Genomic DNA, 21885 nt, shown 5'->3' with positions numbered 1-21885 from the left:
TCTAGCCCTGTAAGAGTTCTCAGTCCTGGCTATTCCTGGGGTCACTGACAACCCCCAGGCTCTAACCCAGACCTCGGGATCTGGTTCTGGATCCCAGGGTCTGGGCTCTCAGGTGATTGGGAGGCCATAGCCCAACTCTGCATTGAGGGACCTGGCAGAGTGTCTGGACAAGGGTCACAGTGCAGGGGAAGAGGAACAGGGCCACCAAGGTGGAGGCTGCAGGCCCTTGCTGGGGGCCCCTCCATCCGTGGCCCCTCAGGTCCAGGGTTCCTCTGGAGCATGTGGCCCTGCTCCACAATGGCCTGCTGACCTCCTATTCCCAGACTGGGAGTGATGCTGGTTAGACCAAGACCTTCTTCTTCTTCTTCTTTTTTTTTTTTTTTTTTTTTTGAGGTAGTGTCTCACTCTGTTGCCCAGGCTGGAGTGCAGTGGTGCAATCTTGGCTCGCAGCAATCTCTGCATCCTGGGTTCAAGCGATTCTCGTCCCTTAGCTCTTGAGTAGCTGGGATCACAGGCACGCACCACCATGCCTGGCTAATTTTTTGAATTTTCAGTAGAGACGGGGTTTCGCCATATTGGCCAGGATGGTCTCAACCTCCTGACCTCAACTGATCTGCCCAACTCACCCTCCCAAAGTGCTGGGATTACAGGCATGAGCCACCGCGCCCAGCCAGGATCTTCTAATATCAGAAATGACAAGGTCTCTGGGTGCTTCTGGACCTGGTTCTGGTGGGGTGCAGTGGTGTGGTACAACCTTGCCTGCAGAGCCTCAGACCTTTTCCTATGACTGCAGTGGACTGACCTTGTTCCCAGAGGCAGCTACTAACTTATGCCTGGTCCTTTTTCCAGATCTAGGAAAGAAGGACACAGAGACAGTGTACAGTGAAGTCCGGAAAGCTGTCCCTGGTAAGTAAGGGTCCCCAGTGCCCCAGCCTGGGGGATGCCCCCTAGAATCACTGATGGGGCCTTGGGAGTGGGCAGAGAAAAGAGGAAGCAAAGAAGGCCAAAAAAGGGGTGCCACCTCTTACACCAGTGCTGTGGGCTCCCTCTCTCCCACCACCCTTAAAAAGTCACCTCGGGTTACATTTACTATTCATTTAGTCAATGAGTGCTTCTTGAGCGCTTACTAACGCCAGCCAGTGACCCTTACCTGCTCCCCACACAGGCCCTGGTGGCTGGGGTTCCCCAAGGTCTTGGACATCAAGTGTTTTGCTTTGGAGACTCCCAGTAGCTTCAGCCTTTCTTCTTCTTTTATTTTTTCTCTCTCTTTCTTTTTTTTTTTTTTTGATGTGGAGTCTCACTCTGTCACTCAGGCTGGAGCGCAGTGGTGCAATCTTGACTCACTGCAACCTCCACTTCCCAGATTTAAGTGATTCTCCTGCCTCAGCCTCCCAAGTAGATGGGATTACAGGCACTCGCCACCACGCTCAGCTAATTTTTTTTTTTTTTTTTTTTTTTTTTTGAGACAGAGTTTCACTCTTGATGCCCAGGCTGGAGTGCAATGGAGCGATCTCAGCTCACCGCAACCTCCGCCTCCTGGGTTCAAGCGATTCTCCTGCCTCAGCCTCCTGAGTAGCTGGGATTACAGGCATGTGCCACCACACCCAGCTAATTTTGTATATTTAGTAGAGACGGGGTTTCTCCCTGTTGGTCAAGCTGGTCGCGAACTCCCAACCTCAGGTAATCCACGCGCCTCAGCTTCCCAAAGTGCTGAGATTACAAGTGTGAGCCACCGCGCCCAGCAGCTTCGGCTTTTCTGACAGTCTTTGGGAGTGGGTGTGGGTTTGCGGATCTGCTGTATTTCCTTTGGTTTGGCTGGCCCCACTTCACTTCCCGTGACGACCTACTGCTTCCTCATGGAAGGGCTTCCCCCGGAGCTGAGCACAGAGCTTAAGCAGACCCGGAACTGGGGGAGCTCAACAAGTCCTTTTTTTTGGTGGGGGGGTATAATAACTGTATTCAATTCTGGTGAAATGAAATACACAATGACAACTTTTAAATTCTGAAAGTAAGTCAGCAATCCAAAAGACATAAACATTGTGGGGGAAATAGTGACTGTGTGAGTATCTCGCTTTGTACAGCAGACCTCTATTTAAGTGGGTTCTTGGAAAGGGAATCATTAGAATGGTCCAGGACATTTCTGCAAAGGGTGGCTTCTCTGGCTGGGCGCGGTGGCTCATTAAGCACTCAGTAAGTGCTTTATTTATTTATTCAAAATAAATAAATAAGTGTAAAAGGATGGCTCCTCCGAGTGCAGTCGGCAAACCAGCAGCAGCAATCTCAGGCCCAGCCCAGATCCACAAAACTAGTCTCTGCAATCTGAACTTAGCCAGCTTCAGATGTTTCTGATGCTGCCAATATTTGAGAAGCACTGTTTGTGTTTTGTTTTGTTTTTTGTTTGAAACGGAGTCTCACTCTGTCACCCAGATTGGAGTACAGCGGTGCCATCTCAGCTGACTGCAACTCCGCGCAACACCCCCCAGCCCCTAAGGCTTAAGCGATCCTCCCAAGTAGCTGGAACCACAGACACACACCATCATGCCCAGCTAAGTTTTTGTATTTTTGGTAGAGATGAGGTTTCACCATGTTGCCCAGACTGGTCTTGAATTCCTGAGCTCAAGCAATCCGCCCCCTTCGGCCTCCCAAAGTGCTGGGATTACAAGTGTGAGCCACTGCGCCTGGCAAAAAGCACTGTTTTAGAAGAACCATCCAATTCTCTGAAGACCCTGCTTTTTATCTGAAATAGTAATCACTTCTTAATTCACTTTTAAAAGTTGGTATGTTTGTAAGAAGAATAGAAACTCAACCCCTTGCGGAACTTGACCCTGAATAATTTTTGAAAAACCAGTTCTCTGGGGAATTTTTAGCTCAAGTACCTCATTTTACAATCTCCATATATTCAGAGCTAACAAAATGCAAATCTGACAATAAACAGGCGTTCTCTATTTGTCTAGTGTAAGGGAAAGTTATAAGTGAGGTAGGGTTCAAGGTAGCTCCCATTGTGCAATTGTACAAAAAGGCCTCTTCTGCTTTTTTGGTGGTCCCTGAGATTGTTCACTTTCTTGGACAGTGCTGAAGAGTTCACTTTCAGTTGTTTTGGTTACGCAAAATCTCCTATTTGAGCACTTACTGTATGTGCTAAGTGGCATAAGTACACCGTCTCTTTCAATGGGATTTGTCAATGGGATTCACCACAAATCCCATTTTACAGTTGAGGATACTAAGGCATGGAGAGGTTAAGACGCTTGCCCAAGATCACGCAGCAAGCAAGCCCCTGAGAATCGTTCCTCCCTGGAGTGGACTCCACGCTCTTGATCACTGAGGTGTACTGTCTTCGGTTTGGGAAAGTCGGGTGGTAGAAGGTGGAAGCTGCAGGGATCCTCGCTGCAGGAGGCCAGGACCTTACCACCTCTGCCTCGAGGCCTCCAGCGAGGTCTGTGATCATCTGAGGCTACTGGTTGGAGACCCTTTTATAGGTGGTGAGGGGCACCTTAGTGTGGATTCTAGGGAAAAACTTAATTTTTTTCCTTTACTCTCCTAAGTGCTCCGACTGGGGCCCTGCGAATTGGACAAGGAGATTAACAAGAGGAAAACAGAGTTTATTAACATACATAATGCAAATCACACAGGAGAAACATCAATGATGAGTAACTCAAAGGGGCGGTTAGCACTTGGGGTCTATAAAGCATCTTAGGCTGATCACAGTGGCACACGCCTGTAATCCCAGCACTTTGGGAGGCTGAGGCGGGTGGATCACCTGAGGTCAGGATTTGGAGACCAGCTTGGCCAATATGGTGAAACCCCGTCTCTACTAAAAATACAAAAAATTATCTAGGCATGGTGGCATGTGCCTGTAACCCCAGCTCCTCCGGAGGCTGAGGCAGGAGAATTGCTTGAACCCGGGAGGCAGAGGTTGCAGTGAGCCGAGATCACACTATTGCACTCCAGCCTGGGCAACAAGAATGAAACTCTGTATCAAAAAAAAAATATATATATATAAGTATATAAAGCATCTTAACAAAGAGCAATAAATTTGTAGAGAAATGACAAGACAAAGGAAAAATGATTTTTCGCTTCCCAGGGTGGCAAACTGAGAAGGTCAATCAAGTGGCCACAAAGATTTTATGGGGGCATTTACAGCAGGCATCTTTTCTTAGGAGTTTCTGCTTTCAGGGCTGGGCATGGTGGCTCATGCCTGTAATCTCAGCACTTTAGAAGGCTGAGGTGAGAGAATCTCTTGAGCCCAGGAATTTGAGACCAGCTTGGGCAACATAGTGAGGCCCTATCTCCACAAAAAAAAAAATTAAAAAACCAATATAAAAACAAAAATTAGCTGGGCATAGTGGTGCCTGCCTGTAGTCCCAGCTGCTCAGGAGACTGAGGCAGGAGGATCGCTTGAGCCTGGGAGGTGGACGCTGCAGTGAACTGTGATTGTGCCACTGCCCTCCAGCCTGGGTGACAGAGTGAGACCGTGGGTTCCAAAAAACTTAATTTTTTTCCTTTACTCTCTTAGGTTTTCTGACTGGGGCCCTGCAAATTACACAGGACAGATTAACAAGAGAAAAACAGAGACCCTTTTTGTTTTTCTCTTGTTAATCTGTCTCAAAAAAAAAGGAAGAAGTAGTTTCTGCTTTTAGTCAGATAAACAAGCTCTGGGAAGACATCTTTCTACATCTGAACCAGCTCAAAACAATCCTTATGCCAAAGGGGCATATTTTGTGGTGGCATATTCTGATTTCCTTCATCTGCTTTAGGGCAGCTGGCTGTTCAAGTGGGTTCTCTCGGGGTCTCCAGGTTGGTTCTAGATTACTCAGTCCAGGCTGTTGGAACCTGACCCCTCAGGCGGAAACCATAGGCATCATAGAACCCACTCTTGTAGAATTTGAAGCGGTGTAGAGCACAGGCTTTCCTGGGAGACATCCCAGTCCCCATTCTGAGGCAGCCCCCAATCAGCTGAGTGACTGTGACCAAGATGTCTTACCCCTCGGAGACTCAGTTTCTTCAACTGTTAAATGCAAATGGTGTTAAATGAGATAGAATCATGGGAGATGGTGCTGGTTATCCCCACAGTCACTGTATTATCCCTGCCACAGAGTGAGCATTTAATCAATTTCAGTTTAAAAACACAGGAGGAACTTGAGCCCTATAGAGTTCAGTGTCTTGCCCAGGGTACTACTAGAGCAGTCCCCTGACTCCCAGACCAAGACCCTCCCACAGCACCATCTGGGCCACCTGGAGTCAATCAGGGCTCTGTCCCTCTACAAACTTGTCTCTAAACTGGCAGACCATTAGGGAACCTGCCAGGTCTCTAACCCGCCCAGGGGTAAAGGTAGAGAGAGCCCTGGGTCTTGCACAGGCCGTAGCCCTTGGGGCCTGCAGCTGCCTGCAGCTGTGCCTCCAACCCACCTGGAAGCCTCTGGTCCTGGAAGCCAAGGGGTTTCCTGTTTGTCAGTGCTTCCTTGAGGAGAGGAGCCTGCAGGACATGGCTGATTCCTTTTCTTTCTCTCTTTCTCTTTCTCTCTCTTTCTCTCTTTCTTTCTTTCTCTTTCTTTCTTTCTTTCTTTCTTTCTTTCTTTCTTTCTTCCTTCCTTCCTTCTTTCCTTCCTCCTTCCTTCCTTTTTCTTCCTTTCTTTCCTTTTTCCTTTCTTTCCTTTTCTCTTTCCTTTTTCTTTCTCTCTTTCTTTCTCTCTCTCTCTCCTTCCTTCCTTCTTTCTTTTCTTTCTTTTTTGTAAGACAGAGTCTCACTGTGTCACCCAGGCTGGAGTGCAGTGGCACGATCACAGTGCACAGCAGACTCCACCTCCTGGGCTCAAGCGACCCTCCCGCCTCAGCCTCTGGAGAAGCTGGAATTACAGGCAGGCACCACCATGCCTGGCTAATTCGCCATGTTGCCCAGGCTGTTGTCCAATTCCTGGGCTCAAGTGATCTGCCCGCCTTGGCCTCCCAAAGTGCTGGGATTCAGGCGTGTGCCACCTGAATGCTCAGCTTTTCTTTCTTTTCCTCTTACTGGTTGCTAAAGAGCAGGCATCCAATTGAGGAATTTCTCTCCTAAATTCTCTGGGACTTCCTTAATAGAAAACATCTTCTAAGTAATCTCTTTTCCTTCACTCCCTACATAAAATCAGAGAGATTCCCTCCTCTCTGCCTGGGGGGAGTTAGATGATTCTCCAAGGAGCCAGATCCTTCAGCCAGCAATAACCCACCCGCTTAGGCTTCTCTCACACTCATCCTCAGCCTCTCTTTGTTCAAGTCTTCCCCAGAGACCAGAGCTGTTAAGGATCATCATTTCTTTCTTTCTTTTTTCTTTTCTTTTTTTTTTTTTTTTTTTTGAGACAGGGTCTTCGCTCTGTCACCCAGGCTGGAGTACAGTGGCGTGATCACAGCTCACTGCAACCTCCAACTCCCGGGTTCAAGTGATTCTCCTGCCTCAGCCTCCTGAGTAGCTGGGACCACAGCTACTGCCACCACGCCCGGCTAATTTTTTTTGGATTTTTAGTAGAGTCGGCGTTTCACCATGTTGGCCAGGCTGATCTCGAACTCCAGACCTCTGGTGATCCACCTGCCTCGGCCTCCCAAAGTGCTGGGATAACAGGCGTGAGACACCACGCCCAGCCAGATCATCATTTCTTATACATCATCATAACCATCCCCAGGTTCTTTATCATTGCCAAATTCTTCAGCAGCTCTTTCCTCTGGATGTTATTCCACCTCTATAGACTGCAGATTTCTTTTGTTCCGTGTTGATTTTTTTCTCCCTATACTCTAATTATCTTGTGGTTGGGAGGGTCCCTTCTTCCTCCGTCACAGTTACAGCTAATATGTACTGAGCACTCCCTCTGTGTGAGACACTTGGAGCCCTACCTTAATCCTCAAGATCATCTAACAGTTGATGGGGGTTCTATTATTATTCTTGCTCTGCAGATGGGGAAACGGGCCCAGAGGTTAACTAACTTGTCCTTGTTCCACAGCCAGTGGCAGAGCAAGGACTGAACCTAGGGGGCCTGGCTGAAGCCATGCTCTTCAAAGCCTTCCTGTTCCCTGTCTTTTTTTCTCTCAATTGGTTTGTTACCAATTGCTGTCAATTGTTTGTTGCCAAATCAATTGACTGCATTCTTCTCTGTTTTCCATCTTTCTTAGTCTAGGTTTTATGTTATCAGCATAATTGGAGAACTCTGTCTACTTTTTTTTTTTTCAGACAGGGTCTGGCTCTGTCACTCAGGCTGGAGTGCAGAGGCATGATCTTGGCTCACTGCAACCTCTGTCCCCTGGCCTCAAGCATCCTCCCATCTCAGCCTCCTAAGTAGCTCCTATCTACTTTAGACATGAAGAGTAATGTTCTACTGTGGCCTGGGTGACCCTGGGCAAGTCGTAGAGCTTCTCGAGACCTTGGTCACCTCTGTGAGATGAGGTATGGGCTGGATGCCGGTCAGCGGTCCTCGGGCTTTATTAAAGCATCGATTGTTCGGCAGCACCCCACTCCCTGTGAATTTCCCATTCACTAGGTCTGGAGCGGTGCCGAAAACGTGCATTTCTAACAAGTGTCCACATGCAGCTGCTGCTGTCACGCTGGGGCCCAGGCTTTGAGAACCACTCTTGATGCAGCATGTTCCTTTCTGATTGTGCCACGCTAAGGCTCTGCTTCTTGTTGGAAGGAGTAGGGTCTTTCTCACCCTCCAGAAATCCTGGAGGGATCTTGCAGCATTGGTGAGCAGGTAAAACCCAGAAACACTGTGCTTATTGGAGGGAAGGTGGTATTGAGTGACTCCCAATAAAACAGGGGGCCCAGGGCCGCACGCAGTGGCTCACGCCTGTAATCCCAGCACTTTGGGAGGCTAAGGCGGGCGGATCACGAGGTCAGGAGATCGAGACCATCCTGGCTAACACGGTGAAACACCGTCTCTACTAAAAATACAAAAAATTAGCTGGGCATGGTGGCGGGCGCCTGTAGTCCAGCTACGTGGGAGGCTGAGGCAGGAGAATGGCATGAACCCGGGAGGCGGAGCTTGCAGTAAGCCAAGATCGCACCACTGCACTCCAGCCTGGGCGACAGAGCGAGACTCCATCTCAAAAAAAAAAATTGGGGCCCAGTGTGGGGTAGGTCTGTGGACAGATCAGTGAGCCAGCTGGGTGCAGAGTGGAGTCTTTGCTGACCTTTCCCCCTCTTGTTCCCCGTCATCTTCTAGCCTGCAGCACTTCAGGGCTGCCTATTTTGGGAAATGGCTTACAGGGCACAGTTCTGGCACTTAAACCCCCTTTCACCCCCTGAGTAATACAAAATAAGCCCTCCCCTAGATAAGCAATAAGGCATGGGGCAGGCCTGCCTCCAAGGAGCAGCCCCAGGGCCGAGGAGAGAGAGCTGGGCGCTGGCCCAGGGGACTTGAGTTTGATGGGAAAGCTTGCAGACGGGGGGAGCTGCCTGGTCTTTCCAGTCTTGGCTTTTGGCTCTAAGCACAGCTTTTCTTTTCTTTTTTTTTTTTTTTTTAATTGTTGTATCATGAGGCCCCTTCCACTCAGCTGCCTCCCCACATTAGGGGATGGACACAGCACTGGCAGGGATCCTGTGTGTCTCAGTTTCCCTATTGGCTCTCTGTGGCCTAGAGATATATGGTAGAATTCCACACTATGCTTTTTTTCCACCTTTTTTTTTTTTTTTTTTTGAGACAGGGTCTCTCTCTGTCACCCAGGCTGGAGTGCAGTGGCGCAATCTTGGCTCACTGCAACCTCCGCCTCCCCAGGCAGGCCCCTCTGACTCAGCTGGGGCTACAGGCATGCACCACCGCACTCAGCAAAATATTTTTGTATTTTTAGTAGAAATGGGGTTTCGTCACATTGGCCAGGCTGGTCTTGAACTCCTGAGCTCAAGCAATCTGCCCGCCTCAGCCTCCCAAAGTGCTGGGATTACAGTGCCCGGCCCACTTTGTTTTTACTTTTTACAATTTTATTCTTAAAATTGTGGTAAAATACATATCACATAAAATTTACCATTTTAACTCTAAGTGTCCAGCTCAGTGGCACTAAGTACTACACTTTTGGTTGTCATAGCATGGTGGACAGAGAAGAGAATGCTACTGCGTCTCGTGGAGAGAGGCCAGGGATACCACTAAACATGCGACAATGTACAGGACAGCCCCCTCCCCACCACAAAACACCACCCAGCCCAAAATTTCAACAGGGCCACCATGGAGAAGCCCTGGCCGGAGGAATTCACCTCCTGCAACTCCTCCAACAAGAGAGCTGGTTTTCCTCTCCAGTGCCAGCTCTTGCCTGCCCTCTGTCTTGGGAGGTGACTTGAGGCACATCCCACCTGATTACTGTGGTGCTGAGTCTTGCTCTGGGCACCAGCCCTGCATGTTGAGTCAGAGGCCCACCTCCCCATCACGGAATCTACTCACTCAATGGTCCATCTTCTACTTTTTTATTGCTCTTTTTTGTTTTTTGAGACTAAGTCTTGCTCTGTCACCCAGGCTGGAGTGCAGTAGCACGATCTTAGTTCACTGCAACATTCGCCTCCTGGGTTCAAGTGGTTCTCATGCCTCAGCCTTCCAAGTAGCTGGGATTGGAGGCACGCATCACCACGCCCAGCTAATTTTTGTATTTTTAGTAGAGGCGGAGTTTCACCATGTTAGCCAGGCTGGTCTCGAACTCCTGGCCACAAGTGATCCGCCAGCCTTGGTCTCCCAAAGTGCTGGATGACAGGCATGAGCCACTGCGCCCAGTCCACCTTCTACTTTCTATTTGCCTGGAATTCAGACTTCCAGGGTGTTTCTTAAGGAGGCAGAAACCCTGGTCCTCACTGCATCCCCTGCCACCCAGTATACCAAGACTGGCTGGGCCGAGAGTAGCCGTGACAGGAAATGGCTGAGAAAGAACCAAAGAAAAGGAGGCCTCTGTGCCAAGTCTCCCATGGGAGGAAGAGAAGAGCACTTGAGGATCAGTCCCCACCCATCCTGTGAGGCCCAGAGCCAGTGAGGTCAGAGGGCACTGCCAACCCTGCCCCTTTGGAGGCATTTCCTACTTCAGCATGCAAGATGGTGAAAAAAGTATCCCCATGAAAAAAATGGATGCTACCTCCAATTCTACTTAGGTGATGATTGCTGTATTACCAAAAAAACAAGAACCGCAAGTGTGCGTGGAGTGAGTGTTCCATCAGTATTTGAGTTTTTCGCATTTTGTCTTCAGATTGCTTTAGAAAATGCCGACTTGAGGTTCTTTCCCTGTTGGGAAAGAGGTTCCAGAGCCTTTAGGGGACTAGGAGGGTCCAGGAGTCACGGGGTCCTTTGGGTCCTTGCAGGTCAGATTTGCATTGGGGGTGCTGTCCCCAACCTCACTCAATGCATGGAAGTTGACACAATGGCTCAACATTACCGTTGGGCTGATTCATCATTTGGCTGTTGACGCCAGCCTCTGGCCCAGCCAGGACAGAAAAAGGGCCCCTGAGGAACTTCTGGCTCTGTTCCCTCTATGGGGGAGGGGCAGTGGACTTGTGATAAGACAGGGTGTTAGGGTGAGGTGGACTTGGGGAAACAGGATATTTCTAAATTAGAGAAACAGAGGGGTTGTGACCCCTGTTGCGACAGATGGGCCCTGAGCCTGCCCAAGGTCCAGGAGGAACTGTATGTGAGCTTGGGGCTGGGTCTATACCAAGGCCCCTTGGCGTGCTTTTCTCAATAAGACTGAGGACTTATGGCCCTCCCACCATTCCCTCCACCACCTTTGAGAACAGCAACCATCTCCAATGCCCACATCTCCTCTTGGGGTCTCCCCCAGGCAGCAGGTGAGGTCCCCATGACTTCTCTGTATTCAAGTCAGGGTCTACAGTCGGCTGTTTGGGGATCTGCCCCAACATGTGAGCCACTGACCATTGGGTGGGGTCCTGGTCCTTTCCAGAAGGGCAAGCCATACCCATCGCTTGCCTCTCATAGGAAAGACCATCTCTAATGAACGCAGGCAGGGATCACCCACCACCCATGCAGAGCTTCCTGCTCTCATTGGCTTTTCTCACCCTCACTGTCCTCTTGCTGACATCTGGTTGGGACCATTTGCACAACTGCAGACTGGCAGGGCCAGGCAAACACAGCGTGCCGCCTGCCAAGAAGGTGATGTGAGACCAGGCGCGGTGGCTCACACCTGTAATCCCAGCACTTTGGGAGACTGAAATGAGTGGATCACCTGAGGTCAGGAGTTTGAGACCAGCCTGGCCAACATGGCTAAACCCCATCTCTACTAAAAATACAAAAATTACCTGGGTATCGTGGTGGGCATCTGTAATCCCAGCTACTTGGGAGGCTGAGGCAGGAGAATCACTTGAACCCAGGAAATGGAGGTTGCAGTGAGCCACTGCACTCCAGCCTGGGTGACAGAGCTAGACTCCGTCTCAAAAAACAGAAGGTGGTGTGGGCTCCCAGGGAGTTGAGAGGAGACTCCTGAGGGGAAGGGGAAACAGCTGCCCAGATCTGCTAAGAGCGTTGGCAATGCTTCTGCCTCCTGCTCTGTTGAGCCTGCTCCTGGAAGGGATCGACAAAATAGTATGAAATCTAGAAATAGCTTTATTCCCAAAGAGGATACTGGTGGTGTTATTGAAAAGAGCAAAAACTTGGAAAGCACCTACATTTTTAAAGTAAGGAATTAGTAAAGTCAATAGTTGCACATCCATTTAACAATTATTTAGTAGCTAATTGGACAATTATGCTTAAGAAGTTTTCAGAAAAAGTTTATAAAGCCATGTTATATGAAAAAGTTAAGTTACAAAATGGCATATACTGTGTAATTATAACTGCTCCCCACCCCCAAAAAAGCCAAATCATAGTGGAAAATGACTAGGAAAAAAAAAAAAAGCATCAACAGGGTTTGGAGAATGAGGCCAGAGATCATTTTTATCTGCTACTTCCTACTTTCCATAGTTTTCATTTTTTTCTTAAAAAATATGTGCTACTAATTTTTTTTTTTTTTTTTTTTTTTTTTTTTTTTTTTTTTTTTTGAGATGGAGGCTTGCTCTGTCACCCAGGCTGGAGTGTAGTGGTGCAATCTCAGCTCACTGCAACCTCTGCCTCCTGGGTTTAAGTGATTTTCCTGCCTCAGCCTCCCCAGTAACTGGGACTACAGGTGCCCACCACCATGCCTGGCTAATTTTGTATTTTTAGTAGAGATGGGATTTCACCATGTTGGCCAGGCTGGTCTCCTGGCCTCAGGTGATCCACCCGCCTCAGCCTCCCCAACTGTTGGGATTACAGGCATGAGCCACCACACCCACCCGTGATACTACATTTTTAAAAAACTGTTTAAAATGTTAAATGAGGCTGGACATGGTGACTCACACCTGTAATCCCAGCACTTTGGGAGGCCAAGGTTGGCAGATCACCTGAGGCCAGGAGTTCGAGACCACCCTGGCCAACATGGCAAAACTCCATTTCTACTAAAAATACAAAAAAAAAATTAGCCAGGCATGGTGGTGCACGCCTGTAGTCCCAGCGACTTGGAAGGCTGAGGCAGGAGAATTCCTTGAATCCAGGAGGTGGGGGGTGCAGTGAGCCGAGATAGTGCCAGCTGAGGCAGGAGAACTGCTTAAACCCCGGAGGCGGAGGTTGCAGTGAGCCAAGATGGCGCCACCACACTCCAGCCTGGGTGACAAAGCGAGACTCTGTCTCAAAAAAAAAAAAAAAAGAAAATTTTAAATGAAGTGCCAGGGACTTTATATGCATGTCATGTGGAGCTAGAGGGTCCCAGGGAAGCTGTCTTTGCACAGAGCAACCATAAACCTCTAAGGGCACCTGCCAGCTGATGTCTCCTAGCTCTCGCCTCCTCCCTCTTTTCTCGACCTGCTCCTGCCCCTGTGATGTTGTTGGGGCAGTTGAACTGGGTTATTTGCATTGCTCACTGCCATGTCATCCTTTGTTTTGTAGATGCCGTGGAAAGCAGATACTCTGTAAGTACACATTTCATATACATTATATTTAAAAGTACTCCACTGAACAGTGAAATATTTCCAGACTCACCCACGTCCTGCATTCCCACGAATTCTTCCCCGCTCCCTAGTCTGTTTCAGACCAGAAGCCCTGGGCTTCTCTGACTAGCCTTGGCCAGTTCTGATTTTGAATATTTTCTCCTGCAATTTCCATCATTACATCTCAGCCCACACGTGAAGGGATTGGGACTCTAGGGTGCTTAGGGCCAAACAAGCAAAGCACACATTTCGTTTAACGCCAAAGTCTAGGCTCTCGAAGTGAGGCAGATCTAGGGCGTATGCTTGGAGGAGTGGAGCAACTGACAGCTCGTTGCAATTTAGCCGATACCAATTACTCCCTACACACCAGGCCATCAGCTGCAGGAGACACCCAAGGTTCTTGACCTCAGTTCACCTTCTGATGAGGGAATCAGACATGTGATCACTTATCATAAAGCAAAGTGAGCGACGCCAGAGCCTATGGGAACACAGAACAGAGACCTAGCTAGTGGCCTCTTCCCCAAGGAATCATTTGGAATGGACCATGAACAATGAATGGAGTGATGGCAGCATTGAGGGAGAAAGATCAGCAGGAGCACAAGGATGAGGGATGACCAGTTTCAAGCAGTGTGGGATGGGAAAAGAAGAGTGTGACAGTGACAAGTGACAGGAGAAAGATAAGTCAGGGCTTAAATCCAAAGGACCTACATGCCTTGTTAAGAAGTCTCATTCTGTAAGAAATGGAGTTAGGAATCTGCTATTTGGCAGATGGGAGGGTTTATGAAAGACACAGAGGCCCACGTTCAACTTTTGCAAAGACGTGTCTTCCACTCCCAACCTTTTTGTGAGCTACCCAGCAATGCAGGAGTTAACTGGGCAGCTAATATCTGAAGAAATGAGGCATTTGCCGCATAAACTTCTTTTAGATCTGGGAAGAACTTTCAGCAAGATTTCTGGTAGCTCTTCCAGTGGGCCCCTGGCTTCCTTTGTTTTGCCCATGTCTGGGCTCTTGTAAAACAGAGCTCATTATGCCTTTGACAGACAGGAAGCCACTGACATTCTTTTTATGGAAGAAAGCTATGAATTTAAGGAAAAGAGGAATGAAATGAATGGTTGTTTTTTTTCCTAGCCAAAACCCACTCAGATTCCTGAAATCAGAGACTATCATGTCACTGGGACAAGGAGCCCAATTTACAGATGAGGAAACTGAGGCCTGCATTGGTAGAATAGCATGCCTGGGGTCACCTGGATGGCTAATAGAGTGAGGAACAGAGCCCAGGCCTCTATACTCTGCAGCCAGTCCTCTGTCACGACAGAGACTCCCTCCAAGATGTGAAGTTGCTGTCCCAGCAATAATGGCTTTGAGAGAGTGGAAAATGAGGTCTTTGCTCCCTGGGCAGTATGGGACACAGATGTGTTCTCCTGGAGCGATAAACATGCCTGGGTCCACCCAAAACACCCTGTAGGACCAACTTATTTACTTTGTCTTGGATCCAAAGGGTGTCTCTGGACAAAGGCTTGGAGCTCCAGGCCAGACAGAACTTTCCCCAGAAGCTGGCCCTTGGGCCTCAAAGTCTGCTCCCAGGATGGTTCTGAGAGCTCACCCATGACTGGTCCTGTCCCCCCAGAAAAAAGAATAGACTCATTTTGTGGGAGAACAGGGTTTCCAGCCGTTGGGAAAGGAATTTTGAACCTTTAAGCAAATGGGTTTTGTTTATAAAAGAAGCAGGTATAGCTTCCCTAATAATCAGCTGGTGTGGGTCAGGAGAAAATTAATTGTATTGCCCAGTAGGGAAATGGGAGGAGATTTCCTTCCTGAAATCAAACCTGGCGATCATTCCCAGTTGTTTAATGGCCGTTGCCTCTGAAAACATTAGAGGAAATATCTTAACAATGAGATAGCCACGTAGCCAAAGACTAATTTGGTATTGTTTGACTTGCTTCAATGGCACATTCTGACTTCATTTTTCCTCTGCCATTTTTACCTTGTTTATAAATTGTGTGTGTGGCCGACACAGACAGATAGCATGGAAGAGAACACCCTGTACTTAAATGAAAAGCGTGAATCTGGACCTGCGAGAGTCTTGGGATCTTGGAGAGGACCCTGCCTTCTTACAGAAAGAAAGGCAATTGGCAGCTATAGCTTGCCTCCCCCCTTCCTGGAGGCCAGGAGGCAGCTGGGCTACCGTGGAAACTGCCCAGGTGCTAGGATCAGGGGATGGGAGGGGAGCTCCAGCTTTCCAGCTGTCTTTTGGGTGAGCCTGTCTTCCTCAAGCTCAACCTTCCTTATCTATAAAGTGGAGATGGTGATGACGATGATGATAAGAGCAACCTATTAGGATTTTAAGGATGAAATGAGCAACTGCAACCACCATATAAAAGCTGCAAGCTGCAAACCACCATATAAAAGCTGGTTGATTTCAAGCTCTTTTCATCACTTGGGCAATAGTAGGTGTGGATGGGGCACTTAACTTGATTTGGCTATGAAATGACCTTGCCACATATAGAGAATGTAGCAGTTGCTTACCCAAGGCATAGGATTCAACCAAGGCCAGGCTTTGACTTAGGAATCAGAGACCCACATTAACACTTGACTTCCCACTTCTTAGCCATGTCACCATGGGCAGATCTCTTGGCCTCTCAAGACCTCTGCTTCCTAATCTGTAAACTGGGAATCATAAACTCCCTCATTTGGTTGTTGCAAGGGTTGAATGAGCACCTGATATAGACCTGGTCTATTGCAAGTGCCCATAGGAGCACTTTGTAGAAGCAGGAACTAGAGATCCCAGGGTGTGTTGAAATCAAAATGACCTTTGAGGGAGACCACACCATATTCCGGGTACAAGGCAGGGCGATTTCACAACTGCACTTGGGTGGCTGATGGCTGGCTTCTGATTTAAGCACAGCAAGCCCAGGCCTTGGATGTGAGCGTGTTAACCTTTACTTCAAAATCCCTAAGGCCCTGCTGATCGTGGCCCAGCCCTTCCTGTCTGTGGCTTTGGTTCTGCAATGGTGCCCCAGGCATTGGCTGCCCCCACAGAGGGAGAGTGGAGGTGTCTGGGGAGGGACTTGGTCTGGGGCCCGCAGAAAGGCTGGACACGAGTCATGTCTCCCCCATCCAGGCGGAGCAGAGGAAATAGGGCAGGGTGGCTGCCAGCGCTGGCAGGCCTCCAGCCTCTGGGGCCAGGACGGCTTGCTTGGCCCACTTGCATGGGGCTCTCCTGGCAGAGGAGGGGCCAGAGCCTTGGCTTTCTAGTTGGGGCACCTCGGCCCTGCATCCTGTTCCCCAAGGGTCCTCAGACCCAGCAGGGCTGAAACAAAATGGAGACACTATCCCAGCTCACCCTCAGGAAGCCAACCAGGCTGGCTGTGGAGGTCCCAAGACCCTGGGTCATCCTCTATCTCCTGCTTCTGCCTTGCTGAGTTCCACCTGCAGCAGAGTGTCCTGTGCACATGGAGGGTCCAGAATAGTGGACTTAGGTGCTGCCTGCTCTTCAGGGCCCACTGTTGCCCAGGGGCCCCTCTACTCTGGTATCTCCCAGCATGCCCTGCTCTTTTTCCCTCCAAGGGCTCCTTCCATTTGTCAAAATCCAATCTTTAGGCTGACTCCAGAGTTGCTTCTGTGAATCCCCCACTGCCCAGTCCAGAGCCCTCTCAGTGCCTCTGAACCCCTTCTGCAGTTTGTTGAGACCTCTTATACCTTCTACTTCATAGTGGTGTTGTTTATCAATAATTAATACAATATAAAATTCTTGGGGACAGCTTCTTGCATCCCCAGCATAGAGAACAGTGTGGGTCAGATAAGGGTCCAGGCACTGATAGGTGGATAGGTGACACAAATACCATTTGAAGCTGTTAAAGAGCACTACAGGATGGCAGAAGGAATCCAGGAATCCTTTTGTGGGTGTTTTTTTGCTTTTTTTGTTTGTTTGTGTGTTTTATGAGATGAAGTCTCACTCTGTCACCCAGGCTGGAGTGCAGGGGTGCTATTTCAGCTCACTGCAACCTCCATCTCCCAGGCTCAAGTGATCCTTCCACCTCAGCCTCCTGAGTAGCTGGGACTACAGATGCACACCACCATGTATGCCTAATTCTTTGCATTTTTGATAGAGACAGGGCTTTGCCATGTTGCCCAGGCTGGTCTGGAACTCCTAAGCTCAGGGGATCCACCCACCTTGGCCTCCCAAAGTGCCGGGATTACAGGGATGAGCTACCATGCCCAGCCAGGAATCCTTTTTTTTAATTGTCATAAAATATACATAATATTAAGTTTACCATTTTCTTTTTTTTGAGACGGAGTCTCACTCTGTCGCCCAGGTTGGTGTGCAGTGGCGCAATCTCGGCTCACTGCACACTCCGCCTCCCGGGTTCACGCCATTCTCCTGCCTCAGCCTCCCAAGTGGCTGGGACTACAGGCACATGCCACCACGCCCGGCTAATTTTTGTATTTTTCAGTAGAGACAAGGTTTCATTATGTTGGCCAGGCTGGTCTTGAACTCCTGACCTCATGATCCACCCGCCTCGGCCTCCCAAAGTGTTGGGATTACAGGCGTGAGCCACCACGCCCAGCAAATTTACCATTTTCAAGTGTATACTTAACCATTTTAAAGTGTATAATTCAGTTGCATTAGGTCCGTTCACATTGCTGTGCAACCACCACCACTATCCATCTCCAGAGCTTTTTCTTTTTAAGTGAAAGCAAGTTTATCAGAGAAGTAAAGAAACAAAAGAATGGCTACTCCATAGGCAGAGCAGCCACTGAAACACTGTACCCATTAAACACTAACTCCCCATTGCCCCTCCAGCAACCCCTAGCAACCACTGTCTACTTTCTGTCTCTATGAATTTGACTATTCGAGGTACATCACATAAGTGGAATCAGATATTTGTCCTTTCATGTCTGCCTTATTTCATTTAGCATAATGTTTTCAAGGTTTTTCTGTGTTGAAAATATATCAGAATTTCATTCTCTTTTTAAGGTAGAATCATATCACTTTAAAACATTTAAGTTGGACCATCTAAGTTCAGTCCTTCATTTTCAAAATTAAAAAAACAGGCCTCAAACGGGTACACCTTACGTTAGTTAGAGGCAGAACTGGAGCTAGAAGTCAGATCTCTTACAAAGTTGCCTTTCTTCTTCTGTGGGTAAGTGGGGCACCCTTGGGACGCTGTGCTGGGTGTACATGGGTGCTTGATGAAGTTACCTGGTAGATTGATGTGATTGATGTCCAACATGTATGCAGGGACAGAGGCTACAGTCCCTACAGAGCAAGCATGGAGAGAAGGAGAAATGCATATGGGCAGGAGCCAGGAGAGGGAGGGTGTAGTGAGCAGAGATCACGCCACTGCACTCCAGCCTGAGTGACAGAGTGAGAATCCATCTTAAAAAATTGCTTGCTAAAGAAATGGTCTCCTGAGGTCTTAAGACGTTCCTGACAGTGTCTTGAGTGGGTGAGAGAGAGGCTGCAGTCATTGTGCTGTCGAATTTCAGAGGTGAGAACCACACCTAACCAAAATCACTTTCCCTGTTTGCCTCAGTGACACAGCTACAGGAACCCTGGTGGGTGTTGTATTAAGTAAATTTGACCTTTACTCTTTGCAGATCTGTGAAATGTTGTCTTCTGAGGGGCCACATGTATCTGTAGTGCTGAGGACTCCTTGGGCCTCTGAAGTCACAGAGAGAACCCTGCAGGGTGGGGGACCAGTGCATGACAGCCCTGCTTTGCATTTTCTTTGAGAAATGCTGTCATTTTGCATTTCTCTCCACCAGGGCAATCTTCAGTCTTGAGAGGTGTGATCATAACTTGCCCTGTTTCTTGTTGCTACAGAGAACGGAAGGCTCCCTTGATGGAACTTAGACAGCGAGGCCAGATGCACATCCCTGGAAGGACATCCATGTTCCGAGAAGAACAGATGATCCCTGTATTTCAAGAGCTCTGTGCATTTATTTATGAACCTGCCCTGCTCCCACAGAACACAGCAATTCCTCAGGCTAAGCTGCCGGTTCTTAAATCCATCCTGCTAAGTTAATGTTGGGTAGAAAGAGATACAGAGGGGCTGTTGAATTTCCCACATACCCTCCTTCCACCAAGTTGGAGCATCCTTGGCAATTGGAAGAGCAGAAGAGGAGATCCAGGGCAAACAGGCCATTGGGATATTCTGAAACTTGAATATTTTGTCTTGTGCAGAGATAAAGACCTTTTCCATGCACCCTCATACACAGAAACCAATTTTCTTTTTTGTACTCAATCACTTCTAGCACATGGCCTGGTTAGAGGCTGGTTTTTTCTCTTTTCCTTTGGTCCTTCAAAGGCTTGTGGTTTTGGGTAGTCCTTGTTCTTTGGAAATACACAGTGCTGACCAGACAGCCTCCTCCGTCCCCTCTATGACCTCGCCCTCCACAAATAGGAAAACCAAACTACTTGGGAGCACTGCCTTTGAAATACTAACCTAAGACACGGTTCATTCAGGCAACGCACAAAACAGAAAATGAAGGTGGAACAAGCACAGTTGTACTTAAACTGTTTTTTTCTACACTTTTTTTCTTTTCTTCTACCATGCTGAAGGCTGAAAGACAGGAAGATGGTGCCTACAGCAAATATTATTCTTAATTGAAAACTTGAAATGTGTATGTTTCTTACTAATTTTTAAAAATTTATTCCTTGCCAGGGCAGGCAAGGTGGCTCACGCCTGTAATCCCAGCACTTCAGGAGGCTGAGGTGGGCGGATCACCTGAGGTCAGGAGTTTGAGACCAGCCTGATGAAACCCTGTCTCTACTAAAAATACAAAAATTAGCTGGGCGTGGTGGCGTATGCCTGTAGTATCAGCTACTCAAGAGGCTGAGGTGAGATTATCGCTTGAACCCAGGAAAGGGAGGTTGTAGTGAGCAGAGATCGCGCCACTGCACTCCAGCCTGAGTGACAGAGTGAGAATCCATCTCAAAAAAAAAAAAAAAAAATTGCTTGCTAAAGAAGTGGTCTCCTGGGGTCTTAAGACATTCCTGACAGTGTTTTGAGTGGGTGGGAGAGAGGCTGCTGTCATTGCGCTGTGGAATTTCACAGGTGAGAACCACGCCTAGCCAAAATCACTTTTCCTGTTTGCCTCAGTGACACAGCTGCAGGGACCCTCGTGGATGTTGTATTAAATAAATTTGACCTTTACTCTTTGCAGATCTGTGAAATGTTGTCTTCTGAGGGGCCACATGCATCTATAGTGCTGAGGACTCCTTGGGCTTCTGAAGTCACAGAGAGAACCAAGCAGGTCTATGTTTTTGTTTTGTTTTGTTTTGAGACGGAGATTCACTCTTGTTGCCCAGGCTGGAGTGCAGTGGTGCAATCTCGGCTCACTGCAACCTCCATCTCCTGGGTTCAAGCAATTCTCCTGTCTCAGCCTCCCGAGTAGCTGGGATTACAGGCATGTGCCACCATGCCCGGCTAATTTTTGTATTTTTAGTAGAGACGGGGTTTCACCATGTTGGCCATGCTGGTCTCAAACTCCTGACCTTTGGTGATCTGCCTGCCTCGGCCTCCCAAAGGGCTGGGATCGCAGGCATGAGCCACCATGCCCAGCCTAGACTCTTTTTACAATATGATGAAAGTTGTTGGTTCCTTTCCCCAACACACACACACACACAGTTGTATCACGAAAATGTCATACAATTTCCAAGTTTTCAGAGTGGTGGGCTCAGATTGAGGTCAAAGGATCAGACGACCTCTAACGACCTTCACGTCTCTGTTGATGATCTGGGGACAGCCGGAGCCCCTGTGTCCGGCGAGTTCCTTAGTCCCTAGCCATTACCAGAAAAGGGCAATTGCCACCGGAGCTGCAAAGACCCTACTCCTACTCTTGGTGCCTTACTTATGCAGCACGACTGAATTTTTTGTTTTGTTTTGTTGAGACAGGGGCTTGCTCTGTCGCCCAGGCTGGAGTGCAGTGGCACAACCACGGCTCACCGCAGCCTCGAATCCCTGGGCCCAAGCGATCCTCCCATCTCAGCCTCCTGGGTAGCTGGGACCAGAGGCGTGTGCCGCCATAGCTGGCTAATTTTTAAATGTTTTTGCAGAGATGAGGTTTCACCATGGTGCCCAGGCTGGTCTCGAACTCCTGGGGTTCAAGTGATCCTTCCTCCTTGGCCTCGCAAAGTGCTGGGACTGCAGGCATGAGCCACCGCCCCCGGCCTGTGGAGCACACATGAGTTTAAAATTACTTTCCCTTCTGCCTATATTTCCGAGGAGGAAACTTCATGCGCAGGGATCTTTCTTAGTGGATTTAATGGCTAAAAGGTCTGTCTGAATCCAGGACGCTGGCTGGCTTCAGCCTTCCTAGGCAGCTGTCGTAACCCCGGTGTCTAAGCCTGAGGCATCCCAGGAGCACCCACTCCAAGAGTTTTATCGGCCGCGGAACTCATTAGTTAGAGCGCCCTCTTGTGTTCTCATGTGGTAATCGGTCATTAAAGGACTTAAAATAGTCCTTAGCCAACACACAGTAGAACTTTTCCCTCTTCTGACCCCAAGAGGTCAGCCACCCATTTCATGAGCATATGCTGGTCGCTCCATCAGCGTTCTCTGATTGGCTAACTGAACCCACTCCCCGACCTAGACTCGAGAGGCGAAGCGACGCTTAGGTCAACATTCACTCACTAAAGCAACGACTGTCGGGCGATTTTGTCTCCCGTTGGTTTTGGAATGGTGTCTAGAGACATTTTTGGTTGTCACAGCTGGGTGGGTGTGCTCCTGGCATCTGGTGGATAGAAACCAAGGATGCTCCTAAACATCCTACGGGCACAGAACCGTCTCCCACGACCAAGCATGATCAAGTCCCAAATGCCAATAATGGCCAGGTTGAGAAACTCTGCACAGAAGCATCCAGTTATTTGTCTGTTTGCTCAACAAGCTTGTGCTCATCATGCTCTGTGTTCCTGACACTGTGCTGGGTGTTGGCGGTG

At 48.6% G+C, this 21885-nt stretch overlaps 1 protein-coding gene across 5 annotated transcripts in view; it reads left to right on the top strand.

Annotated features, from left to right (window-relative positions):
- Nucleotides 1–20110, top strand: part of PECAM1 (platelet and endothelial cell adhesion molecule 1) — a 93049-nt gene extending 72939 nt beyond the window's left edge. For 4 of the 5 annotated variants that reach the window (XM_063656301.1, XM_054459019.2, XM_063656302.1 and 1 more), the window contains 3 exons: nucleotides 850–906; nucleotides 12900–12922; nucleotides 18769–20110. In XM_063656301.1, coding sequence (XP_063512371.1) covers nucleotides 850–906; nucleotides 12900–12922; nucleotides 18769–18798 — 110 coding nt within the window. In that variant the 3' untranslated portion in view covers nucleotides 18799–20110. The remainder of the gene's footprint in view (nucleotides 1–849; nucleotides 907–12899; nucleotides 12923–18768) is intronic. The other variant, XM_054459021.2, reaches the window with a different exon arrangement.
- The last annotated feature ends 1775 nt before the right edge of the window (nucleotides 20111–21885 follow it).

Source organism: Pongo pygmaeus, chromosome 19, assembly GCF_028885625.2.
Source record: "Pongo pygmaeus isolate AG05252 chromosome 19, NHGRI_mPonPyg2-v2.0_pri, whole genome shotgun sequence".
Taxonomy (NCBI): Eukaryota; Metazoa; Chordata; class Mammalia; order Primates; family Hominidae; genus Pongo; species Pongo pygmaeus.
This window is presented reverse-complemented; position numbering and strand designations above follow the sequence as displayed.